Genomic DNA, 13,043 nt, shown 5'->3' with positions numbered 1-13,043 from the left:
TTAGCCAATTTGGACTTACAACAGTCTCAAACTCTCAATGTAATGACCCCTTAATTGATTGTCTATAAGGTTGATTATTAGTGAAGTTGGGAAAAAGGCCTTTGTGTTCTGGTCCTCTAGGCATGTGATGATTATTATCTTGGGTATGATGGATAAGGCATCCTTTGTCAAGAGACGCCATGCTTGTAGCGCAGATTCATGGACTCCCAACACCCTTGGATTTATACTACACGGTGTAGCGTGCTATAGAGGAGCCCAATTTGATGTATTTTCTTCTTCTTACGGGCTAATGTATTTGTTGGATATGTGTTCATCAAACCTGGAATTGTAATTAACATTCAATATCATTTGCATAACCATTAGTGGGTCATGGTTTGTTCTTGATTTTTCACTTAAAATGTACTCGACTAAAAATAGGACTAGGCATCTTCTTCATATGGTCATCACATCATGTGTTCTTTAGAATGATGATTTTAAGACAAATGTGTGAGTGCACATATAATGTGTTCATTGTACAAGATCATACGAGAATCTTGCATGTATCGCTGATGGTTGATAAGAAACAAGATTCTTATTTATAAAATTCAATTGCTCCTTTGATCCGAAAAGTCATTATCATTGCAGTTACCTTCCATGGACTTTGGCATACCAATAGTTGACGTATTTATATTACTGTATAAGAGTAATCGCTCATGGTGCATGATTGTGAACAAAAGAGTCGATCAACGTGGAATCCATTGCCTTACTAAAAATATTGAAGAGAGAGAATGTTTCTGCATAATTATATAGAAATCCAAATTTGGTAACACTTTATGCGATTACAAATTCTTTTTAACACTAATATTATTTTATTAGATATTATGAAAATGTTATTGTCCAATCACTGACACTAGATCTCTAAATTAGATGGACTGGGGTTCAGCAATAATTAAATTACAAGCCCCATAGTCTATTATGTTATAATGTTTTAGTAAAGAGACTGATATGCAATTAATAGGAATAAATTGTGAATTACTACTCTCTGGAAAATAATGATATTGACTTATCTATTAATGTCTTTATAGTATTACTAATGTGATTAGTTAATAGGAGTGGTTGAAGGACACCTCTACAGGGTTATTTAAAACTTGACACGTTTTTTCTGCCCATTGTCTTATGGATCCAGCTCCTCTGTAGCATGGGGTGCGCTACACGATTTGTAGTGTGGGCTATAGTGGCGACACGTGGATTATTTGAAATCAATGGTGATGATCTGAGAGAGAGAGAGAGAGAGAGAGAGAGAGAGAGGGGGGGGCTTTTGTACATGCATTGTAGGGGAATGGATTTAGGGAAACAACCTCACAAAGGAGGAGAATCGAACAAAACTTCACTATTGTACTCACCAACACTGGACCCACTTTACTTGTTTAAGAATTCCCAAAATAAAACAGAGGATCTATATATATCTCATTAGGAGAGAGAAAGAGAGATTGAAATTTAAAAGATGTTGAAGGAAGGGGAAATCATACTAATTGAAATGCCTCAATCAACATCACTAGCTTTAGACAAACCGTTGGTGGTGCCTCTGTGTTCATTCTACCTTCAGCTCACACTGAATCGCAAACTCAGAAGAAATTCGAAGTTTTCTAGTCGAAGAAGAATTTTGGAACGCTAACCATGAAATCAAAATTTCAAGAACTCTACAGAGAGACACGAACAAAGAGATGAGCAAGAAAGGGTTGTGGGAAGAATGGAATTTTCTCACAATCGATTTTGTGGTTGTTGTAGTAGCAAGGAAGGGTTATGGCGGTGTGTTGCGACGACAAGAAAGGGAGGGTTGTTCAACAATTATGCGTGAAAGGGGAATCCCTTCACCCACTACTATAATTGATTTGGGTTTTTTTAAGTTAATACCTTTAAAGCGTAAAATGATCTTTTCATTCAACTACTAACAATAGACTAACACCGTCAGATTTCATGAGGCTTCAAGTAATAGCTTAAAACTTTTGGTGTATCAACCAATATGGCCATAGTACAAGGGGAGTCCAAGTAATTTTCCCAAGATAAATTCTCCTTAAATTGTAAGGATTGAATCTAAAAGCAACCCCTTTGATCATCTGCTCCAAAGCAGGGCAAACCGTACGTAAGCTCTGAGTTCCCAACGTCAAATATCACTTGGGAATTAAAAGAGAGGGTCGAGAACAAAAGGTCAATGGGGTTGGATCGGAAGATGAGTAAGCCAGTAAGGTGGCCGGTCTGCAAAAAAGCTTTGCAATCCCACTCACGCACACTAGAAGGAAAGGGGGGAATACATGTGACAAGAGTCGATCCTTAGATCATCCATACTCTTGGTAAATCCTTCACCTTATGAGGAAAAATCAAGCCATTCACCTTGAGGAAAAATCATAGATGTATTAATATAATTTAAGATCGTTAAGATTACCAATCATGTAGTAATTAAAGAAAAATAAGGATTTCTTATATATATGCAAAACAAAAAATACACCTCAATATGTAATAGATGCCAATAAAGATAAGAACCCAAATATAAAATCTATGCATAACTAATATGTACTTAAGTTTTTGAGTGTTTAGTCAAATATATTTGGTGTCTCTTACTTTCCACTTGCAGTAGTAGATCTGATGATTCCTTTGATTCGCCTGAGCTCATATGCTATTTCCACCGTTGTTGCCTTTCCTCTGGATTGTAAGCCGTACATCTCCATGCAAGTTCCCCACATGCCATTTTATATTCTTTATTGTTTCTTTCTTTTGTGATGTTTGATGTGAAGTACCTCCAAAAAGCGGGTTGAAATCGTCTGCAATTCCGATCTCGTACAATTCCGTGAAATACCACCTACAGGGGGTGACACGTGTATTGATACCAATGCAATGGTCCAGATCTGATACAACTAATAAAACCTTAAATCAGTGAAGAGTCATTTAAATCAGTTCTGGACCATTGCATTGATATCAATACACGTGTCACCCCCTGAAGGTGGTATTTCACAGAATTGTACAAGATCGGAATTGCAGACGATTTTTTTTTTCCAAAAACGATCTTCATACCAATTGACAATGTTACTATTCCTCTTAACCAATTGTTCCGTATCAGCCTTCTTCGTCTGCAATCTCCATTGAAATCCTTAACCTGCCTTCGCATCGTGCTAATTTCTTTCTTGTTTCGAAACCGCCCTTACTCCAAAACTCCTAAATCAGGAAAAGGAAAATGAAGTGAAGATAATCAGTGATATTTTTTCTTTTCACCAACCCCATAGCCGTATGGATAGGATTAAATTAGGGTTAAATGAGAATCAATCAATTTTCACCGAAAGTAATGAAGAGCACTAAACATCTCGCCTGAATGACTCCGACAAGGTAAGAAGAGTCAAACTCAAAATCACATGCTTCCCCATTTCAATCCATCTACCCACTTAAATAAGTGAGAGGATCTCACCTTCTGGAAGGTGGCTATAAATACCTAACTATAAATACCCCTTCTTCATTTGTGAAGAAGACATTCCAGACATCAAAGAGCAAGAAAACAACAAAAAAATAAAATAAAATAAAACCCTCAAATGCTCCCTAGCGGAAAAGTACTTTAAGTGGACAAGGTGTAGTAATACAATAAACAATGGTCTCTATGGCACACAATTTTATGTAAACATCTCCCAAAGGTTCATACTGGTAAAACAGAAAATCAAAATACTACATTAGGAAACAACAACAACAACAATCATAACATTATCCCAATTAAATGGGGTCGGCTACATGAATCCAATATGAAATAGAAAAAGAAATCAGGCAAACAGAGAAATAAAAGACGGTAAGGAAAGATTAAAAAAAAAAAAAAATCAGCAGTAAAATGAGAACATCATTCCTAGAACAACCCTCATAGGAGATCGGCTACGTGGGTCTTTGTTCTCCACAGAGGTCTATCAACGGTTAAACTAGAATCCATCCATACCATATGCATATCTTTTCTAATCACTTTGCCAATAATCATTTTCGGTCTGCTCTTACCTCTTATAGGACCCTCAGAAGATGTTAATTTATTGAAATTCATGGACTTACGTGCATACCACAATGGTTTTGCATTATACCCAATCTATGTAAGGACTCTCTCTTTTTTGCTAGATTCCAGGCAACCAGTGAATGTGACTTCAAATTTCAGATTTTTAGACCCATTCAAACATATTTAAAACAGTATACACAAAATAGATGACAGTTCAACTAATTTCAATCAAATATTACATAGTGTCCATGGACCTCGATATGTCTGGCATTTGGTATCTAACTCGGACATCCAATCTTGGTAGGCCTAATTTCTTACCCTTCCCACAAGGCTCTTGTACTACAATAGCCCTTTTCCTTTTTGGTAGCAAGTCATGATAGATCACATGGACAAATTATTTTGGCCAACTAATAATAAATTAGTTGTACACCTTTTTTTTTTTGGGGGGGGGTGGTAAACAATTAGTTTTACACTTTATAAATTAGTCACGCGTCAAATTTCATACTCAAATTCATTAAATATCCATCCATTTATTTTATTGTATCTTTATATTTTTTATTATTTAGGTGTTAATTTTTTTTTTAAGTTTTTAAGTTTTATTTTGCCTTTGGGGACCATCTACCACTATTGCAGTATTACGAGGAAAAAACCCCAAATTGTCTAGGTTGTTGTCGAGAGTGATAATCTCTTGATTGTGAATCTTCTCAATTAGAGAATCAATATCGTCTGTTGGAGAATCCAATCTATCATCAAGGACTGTCTCTTGCTTGTTTATAACTTCAACTTTGTTTATTTATAACTTCAACTTTGTTTATTTAATCATTGTCTTAGAGAAGCCATTGACGCTTTAGCCATTGCTGGTGTTAGAGCTCAATTCCATTATTTTTGGGACAACCTTTCTCCTCCATTTATTTTCCTTATCCTATATTCTGGCTGCTATTCTGGAACAATATTCCTTAGATAATCAAAACAAAAAACAAAAAACAAAAAAACTAAGGTCTTATCTACTAAACTAGTTGGCACCTTTATATTGCACTTGCCTTGGTTGACCATTTACTTATTTTAAAAAAAAAAATCATTCCTTGGGTATTCTAATTTTCAATTAATATAAAAGGTAAAATATTCTTGTCACAATGTTTTTTTGGTTCTCAAACATTAGAAGACATATGTGCACCTTAAAGAATGCGTAAAAGGAATTGAATTATGATAAATAGAGGGTAAAATGGTTTTCACCATCTCCCCCCCCCCCGCCCTATGATCAAATTAATATTTTTCCTCTTTTTGCGTTCTCACTCTCTCTTTTTAATTTTGTGATATTTCACATTCTCCTTCTTCCTAAGGATCCGGCTCTTCTCTTAAGCGTTCATTGCCTAGATCAACCATAGATATCTGGACAAACGACAAATGACAAGATGATGATTCAACAGTTTGAGAAAGGTGTGAAAAATGAGATGCTAACAAAGCCTCGAAGAATGAGGCGCCAAGAACTGTTGGATCATCACCTTGCCACGTGATGCTCACCCAAGTAATTATGGGCAAGACCTGAACGATAGGCACTACGGAGGGGAGCCGAATCCACCCTACTAATGGACTGTAAAGATGCAACCCAAGAGGAGGGTAAATTAGAAATGATAAAGATGTCATGCGCTATTTCGAGAATGAATGCTATGAACGTAACAAAATGGAGTTGTTGTTTTCCACTATAACAATTCACAATGGTTTTTCCAATGTTGAAGTTGATCATGATTTGTACCCAAAAAACAGAAGTTGATCATGATAGAGAAGTGGAATTGATGATGATACCTTTGATTCGTCTAAGCTCATAAGCTACTTCCACCATTGTTGGCCTTTCCTCTCGATTTTTTGCCATACATCTCTGCGCAAGCTCTGCATACGCCATTATCTGCTCCTTGTTTCCTTCTCTTAACATTTTTGCTTTCAACCACCTCCAAATACGATCTGTAGACTTGAAATAACTGCTCTCAACCAACTGTTCCACCGTATCAGGGTTGTGCCCGATCAAATCAGGAGACCCATTTACTGATGAAGATGAATCATCATCATCATCATCAGACGTCTCATTGACAAAATCTGAGAAAAAACTAGAAACCCTCTTACCCGACAAAATCTCCAACAACAACAACGCAAAGCTATATACATCGATCTTCTCAGTACAATGGCCGGTCTGCGAGTACAGAGGTTCTAAGTTCCCTGTAGTCCCCATCACGCAGTCCACTACTACATATGTTTCACCCAGAGGAATCGATACGGAGGTCCAAAACTCGGAGAGTTTGGCAACAAAGTGTTTATCTAAGAAAATAGTTTTGGCATGGATGTTGCGATGGATGATGGGGTTGGAAGTACCTGTGTGGAGATAGGATATGGCGTCTGCAACCTCTATTGCAATCCTTAACCTGCTTTCCCATGACAATAGACCTTCGTTGTATATGTGATGTGAGAGACAACCATTCTCTGGAAATTCGAATACCAGATTTGGGGCTGGGGTCTCTAAGCAGCAACCCAAGAGTTTTAAAACATTTTTGTGATTATTCATCTGCAATCCCACCACAACTTCGGTAATGGAGCATTCCATACTACGTGAACTCATGTTGAATTGCCAATTCTTGACGATAACTTCACGATCATCCAGGTTTCCCTTGTAGAATTCACAACGATCAATGTGAACAATTCTGTTTCGAGCGTAGTTTTCAGTTGCGATCTGGAGTTGTCGCTTGGAAAAGGTACGAAAGGGTGTGAAATTGACACCACAGGAAGTGATTCGCCCTTCCAATATCAGACCGCCATTCCTTATCATAAAATCATCCTTTTCCGATCTTCCTTTAGCGAATCTGAATTCCGTAATGGATTTCTTTTCTTCTTCTTCTTCTTCTTGTGCGTGTGTTCCCTTGTTGCGTGGTATTCTAAAGCATCGCATCGTGCTTGCTTTTTCTTGTTGCGATCGAGTCTGCTAGCTACACGCCCAAATCTCCTAAATCAGAAAAAAAAAAGAAGGGGAAATTGAACTGAAGATAGATCAATTGATCAACAAGAAGGAGATCTTGTTTAATTGCAGATAATTATGGAAGAGGATCACGCACAACACTACCAAGAAGATGAATTACAGAAGAAGGAAAATGTTGATCAATCATGAACTCTAGTCTACTAACATTTTCAATTTATTTGGAAGATCGAACAGGAGAAGATAATTAAACAAAGAAACATTGTTGATTCATCCTCCGCGTAAACTAATTAAGTAGAAGAATTAAGCTCTAGATCTAGGTCAATGTAAAGGTCAACCACCTTAAACATGATCTGCGGGCGAGGTCCACTGCTGTTTCTACACTTCTTCCTCCGCAGGGACGAAGCAACTTCCACCACCGCCGACGAAGTCTCTACCAAACCAAACCAAACCAAATCAGTGAACTTTCTTTGAAAAGAAGCTCTGCTTTCTAAAAGTATAGGAAAGATGAAATTTTCATCCTCCTATGATCGTTTGGAGAGTAAAGGGTATATTGATCAGTTCACTTGTAGGGTAAACCGTTTTGATTCTTATGTAGTTAATTTTCATACATAAGAGATCTCAATCCGATCCCTTCCGCTGCGTGATTGAATTTCATCTAACTCTTCAGCATCTTAGAGAAGAATTCTTCTCTATGGATCTAACTTGGTAATTCCCACTTTGAACTTTATCCCCCTCCCCCTCCCCCTCCCCCTCCCCCTCCCAAAAGGGATAGTAATTCCCTCTCTGCAACTAATTGCTAGTTCAATAGAGTAGATCATAGGTTAGATGATCCGGTACCGTTAATTGATTGGGTGGATTTTCATATTCTTTTTATGAGTTATTTACCTAGGTCATCTTTACTTTCAGTGTTTTCTAATATTTTTGCTATTTTATCATATTTTTAATCTTTTTGCTCGAGAATGAGAAAAAAAACTTGAATTTCCTAGCATTGGTTTGGTTTTAGCAAGAAAGTTTCTCTTTCTGATTATCCAGCACTGGTAGAGTGGTAGTTGATCTTAATGGGAAAAGGTATATGAATGATGGCATTGGTGTTTTTTTTTTTTATTGATTTTTTTGAAAATATATCTAGTTCGGTTTTCCTGAAAGTTTTGTGGGTATTGCATTTTGTTGGGTCTCTAACCCCTTGTGTGTGTTTTTCTTTTTAATTAAAGTCTTATTATAAGAATGTCTAAGTACTGAAATAATCTTTTAAATTCAGACTTAGTGATTCTCACTTTGATTCTCATCTTATACGTCTAAGCATAATGAAATTAGCTTGTCAAAGTTGTTTGAGAAAGTACTGAGGGTGTTTTTCTGCCGGTCACTTTATCTGCTGGGCCACTTTGGGTTTATCCCATTAATGGATGAAGGGAATCTCTTTTGCTAGTTTTGTTATCTTCTTCATCTCTCCATCAAATGTTAATTGTATAGTTAGCATGAATGTCTTCTGCTGCTCTCATGAATGTTTCAAGTTGAAGTTAGGATTTTTAATGATGATTCATGCCCTATTTGTTATCTGTCTTCAGCAAAAATGGCTAAATTGAAATAGGCCAAAGAAGAGGCAGAAAACGAGATTGCCGAGTTTCGTGCACAAATAGAAGGTGAGTTTCAGAAAATAGTTGCTGAGGTACATAAAAAGGCCAAAGTTAAATCAGGCATAGTTGGTTATACGTTTTTCTATTATTTTCTGCATCGTTTTACGGTTGCGTTTCTACATCAGAAACCAGAATTTCATTTTCATGTATGTTTGCCCATTTTGGTCCTCACGTGCTAGACTGAATCTTCTATCATCAAACAGAGCAGTGGAGAGTCAGGTGCTAATGTGAAGTGCCTCGAGCAAGAGACAGAGGCCAAGATTAATCACCTGAAATCAGAGGCTGAAAGGATATCCCCTGATGTTGTCCATATGCTCTTGAAGTTTGTGAGAACTGTTAAAAACTATGAGTGGCAATTGTGGTGATGGTTTACTTCACAAAGTAATTTACAGAATGCTGTCTTATATCAATGCTTGATTTGCTGGGTTATGTTTGTCTAGGCAGTGGCTTGCTGGCTCTTAATTATGCTTGCCATGCATTTCACTTCTGTTGCTTAAATCCTCATTCTTCTGGACCCTCATGTCATCTCCCTTTCCCAGGAGATCCCATGAACTGGAAATCACTTGGAGGATCCAAGTGATCTGATTGAATGTCCTATAAGTGAAAATATCTTACCAATGGTTTATATGAACCAGTGCAGGCTTTGCCTGAGTTTAAAATCTTGATTCATCTTTGTGAGGTTTATAAAATTTTCAAGACCCCAGACCACAAATGGGTTGTTGAAAGTAGTTCACAGGAGCAATTGAATTGAACCAGTTGGATCATCACTCAAAATGCTATAAAACTTCTTCATTACTTAGGAGTATCAAAAAACTAATTAACATTCTATTCAACATCACTAGAACTTTTAAACTTGAAACATCATAAAACTTTATTCATACTTTTGGAACATTAAAACTGATTTAACATTCTATTAAACATTGCTAGAGCCTTATAATTTGAGGAAAACTTGATCACGAAAGAAAGTTCCAGCGAAACACGAAGGATTATTAGCTTTCCAGTCACTAAAGCTCGTCATCTGATAGACCATAATTGGAACCTATGGTGAGGAGCTCACAAGACTCCTTTAGATGTGCTTCAAGAAGCCCCTCTCTAGGGGTGGCTGAAAAGCTGTGCTGAGGAACTCTTTCCCTTCTTGGAAACAATACACTGGTGCCTGCACTTGTGAGTCTTCCAACGCTGCCCCTACTTCATATTTCATCACGTGCGTGGATATTCCTGCACAACCCCCACATCACAGACAGTAAATGAACAAACTCCAATAGAAATGCTTGCAATATGCCATAACCCATGGGAAGATGGTCTCCATCATCCATATCCATATCGCAGTTTGAGGCAAAAAGTTTTCCTTCACTTGCAGAGTAGTTCACCCACCCCATCATGACTATTATCACTTCCCCTATTAGACAAAGTTGAAAAGGCCTTCCCACTATTTCAGATATTCAACGGAAAAACTTGGTTTGCAGTATATTGCACTCAAACTTTGTGGACATGTTGCTAACATCGATACTACTCATGTCATTATTGAAGCCCTAAAACATTGTAGCACATAGTATAAACCACAATATAATTTTTGTCCAACTGAAAAGCTAACAATGTAGGTGAAATCTAATACATGACCAATGATATGGTTGACTTTTACAATGAGGTGGAATCCATTGAACATTTTCTAAATAATTTTAACGATGAAAATATAATTGGAATAAATTTAAAGAATAGATATATGGTGGGTCATACAATAGGTGGCCCCAAAAACTCTTAACATATGGACAATCCAATAGCTATCGAATCCATCCAATAGTCGAATGTTAATTTAGGCCACCATATGGCAAAATATAATATCGAGATCAAAATCTTTCAGGTCTCCACTTAAATTGCAGCTGCACAGATGAAGAATCAAACCTAGGACTGTGCGCCTATCCACACAATCCTCAATTCGTCCTAACCATCTGAGCAACTCACGGATAGGTATATATTCCCACAGTTCCTCTACTTCAATTCAATAAAATAAAATAAAAAAATCTTTTTCCCATTAATTTGGTGAACTACTTTATTTACTAACCGTCATAAAAATCCCATCTGACTGGAATCTTGGTGACAACATCTTCGTAGTACCAAATGAAATCAACCTTCTCCCACACATTGCAGAGGAACCCATCAGTATAATCCCTTCCGACGTAATTCGCCCCTTCCAACCAATCCGGCCGAGGAATACCCACCTCGAAAGACACAGTCCTGCAAGCACCATTCGCACCCAGCGTATAATAGAAGGAAGTTCCATTATCCCACTCCACATCATACAGTAGCTCCCCTAATTGCTTCTGCATTATATTTACGTTCCTGCCCTTAGGCCAATCGTACCAGAGATCTGTGATCTGTAGATGACCTGAGCTCAAGTTCATGTACAGAAGCATGTGGAATTGTTCCGGCCATGGCGAGGGAGCCGGCGATGACTTCGGCGGTTGAATCGCCGGAAACCCGAGTTGGTGGAATTGGAAGAGACCCAAGATTAGTAGGAGTTCAAGGAGCTTCATGGCTTGCTCGTCAGTCCTTTCCTTCTGCTCCTGTTGGTTTTTCTTTTCTGGGTCTTGTGTGTAATTACCGTGTATCGGTCTCTCATTGAGGGGTTTTGTTTGTAACTCTTGTTGGTATGGATAATAGAGTTTCTGCCGCTCATTTTGTATTCCAGCCTAGGTGGCTTAATAGTATTCATAGAAACCTGAATTTCTCAATTCTTCCAAAATTTCAAATCATTTTCGTCATTTCACTTTCATAGTTGAATTGATGAGTATACGGCCAAAACTTCAATGGGCGCCTAGATCCATATTGATCAATAAGATACGGATATGGATTATTTAATGAAAAACGAGGTTTCATTAGTGCTGCATTTGGTTGTTATTCAGAAAAATGTTTCTGCCGTTTTTTCGTTCTATGAGAACAAAAAACTGAATAAAGCGTTTGGTGTCAACTTAATATTTTTCAATTTTTTGAAACAAAGGGGGGGGGGAGAAGCTAGAAACACAAAATGATGGAACGACAAAATCTTGTTCCATCATTTCGATTTCATTCCAAATACAAAAAAAATTAACAACTAATAAGGTAATCGTTTTTGAAATGGGTTCATCAAACACAATTTTTTTTTTTTTTAAACAACATTTTGACACATAAACTGAAAATTCTGTTTTTGATATGAAACGTCGTTTCTGGAACTGAATGACTACTAAACGCAGTCAACATTAAACATGGTATAATTTGGAGCTAGTGATATAATCACGTGAGGTAATATTACAAATATTTTCTTTTTTAAGTTTGAAAATTTCACTTATTTTCTCTTTTTTTTTTAATTTCCCTTTCAACTAATCAAAGTCTGTGATTACGAATTGACAAGGTTCATTTAGATGGATGTCTAAAGAAAGGGAAGATTATCATCATTTTCCTTAAAGAATTATTTGACAATTTTATTTTTTTCATTTATCCATTCCTAAAGAGCCAGCATGGTTCAAGTCAGTAGATTCGAGAATGGGATTTGCCTCATCGATTCTTAATCCTATTTTAAATCTTATTCAATTAGAATTAGCGGAAATCAATTTGAACCCTATAAGACAATACAAATTGGTCGATTCAAATCAACTAGAATTGAAATTGAGATTGGCTAGAAACGCAAAATGATGGAACGACAAAATCTTGTTCCATCATTTCGATTTCATTCCAAATACAAAAAAAAGTGAACAACTAATAAGGTAATCGTTTCTGAAATAGGTTCATCAAACACTATTTTTTTTTTTAAACAACATTTTGACACATAAACTGAAAATTCTGTTTTTGATATGAAACGTCATTTCTGGAACTGAATGACTATTAAACGTAGTCAACATTAAACATGGCATAATTTGGAGCTAGTGATATAATCACGTGAGGTAATATTACAAATATTTTCTTTTTTAAGCTTGAAAATTTCACTTCTTTTCTCTTTTTCTTTAATTTCCCTTTCAACCAATCAAAGTCTGTGATTACGAATTGACAAGGTTCATTTAGATGGATGTCTAAAGAAAGGGAAGATTATCATCGTTTTCTTAAAGAATTATTTGACAATTTTATTTTTTTCATTTATCCATTCCTAAAGAGCCAGCATGGTTCAAGTCAGTAGATTCGAGAATGGGATTTGCCTCATCGATTCTTATTCCTATTTTAAATATTATTCAATTAGAATTAGCGGAAATCAATCTGAACCCTATAAGACAATACAAATTGGTCGATTCAAATCAATTAGTATTGAAATTGAGATTGGCTGATTTCAATCCATTCTCTTAAAAAATAAGAGCCAGAAAAGGCTACATATTCAACAAGGAGTGGATTTTTTATTTATTTCACAAGGGTGGGGCTATCATTTCCCCCACTTTGTATTTGAGCGTAGGGATCATACAACCAAGTAACATTCTTTTTCCCACACCTT

At 36.6% G+C, this 13,043-nt stretch overlaps 2 protein-coding genes across 2 annotated transcripts; both read right to left on the bottom strand.

The window, feature by feature from the left end:
* Positions 1-5,765: 5,765 nt before the first annotated feature.
* Positions 5,766-6,929, bottom strand: LOC122056903 (non-functional pseudokinase ZED1-like). Its single transcript, XM_042618874.1, has one exon. It carries the CDS (start codon positions 6,927-6,929, stop codon positions 5,766-5,768), a length of 1,164 nt encoding a protein of 387 aa, XP_042474808.1.
* A 2,727-nt stretch (positions 6,930-9,656) lies between these two features.
* LOC122056902 (uncharacterized protein At4g14100-like) lies at positions 9,657-11,124 on the bottom strand. The gene is made up of 2 exons (XM_042618873.1): positions 10,653-11,124; positions 9,657-9,808 (listed from the first exon to the last, which is right to left on the bottom strand). The coding sequence occupies exons 1-2, from the start codon at positions 11,122-11,124 to the stop codon at positions 9,657-9,659; spliced, it is 624 nt and encodes a 207-aa protein (XP_042474807.1).
* Between the last annotated feature and the right edge of the window lie 1,919 nt (positions 11,125-13,043).

The sequence above is a fragment of the Macadamia integrifolia genome, chromosome 12 (assembly GCF_013358625.1).
Source record: "Macadamia integrifolia cultivar HAES 741 chromosome 12, SCU_Mint_v3, whole genome shotgun sequence".
Classification (NCBI taxonomy): domain Eukaryota; kingdom Viridiplantae; phylum Streptophyta; class Magnoliopsida; order Proteales; family Proteaceae; genus Macadamia; species Macadamia integrifolia.
The sequence above is the reverse complement of the archived record's forward strand: the minus strand, read 5'-3'. Positions and strand labels throughout refer to the sequence as shown.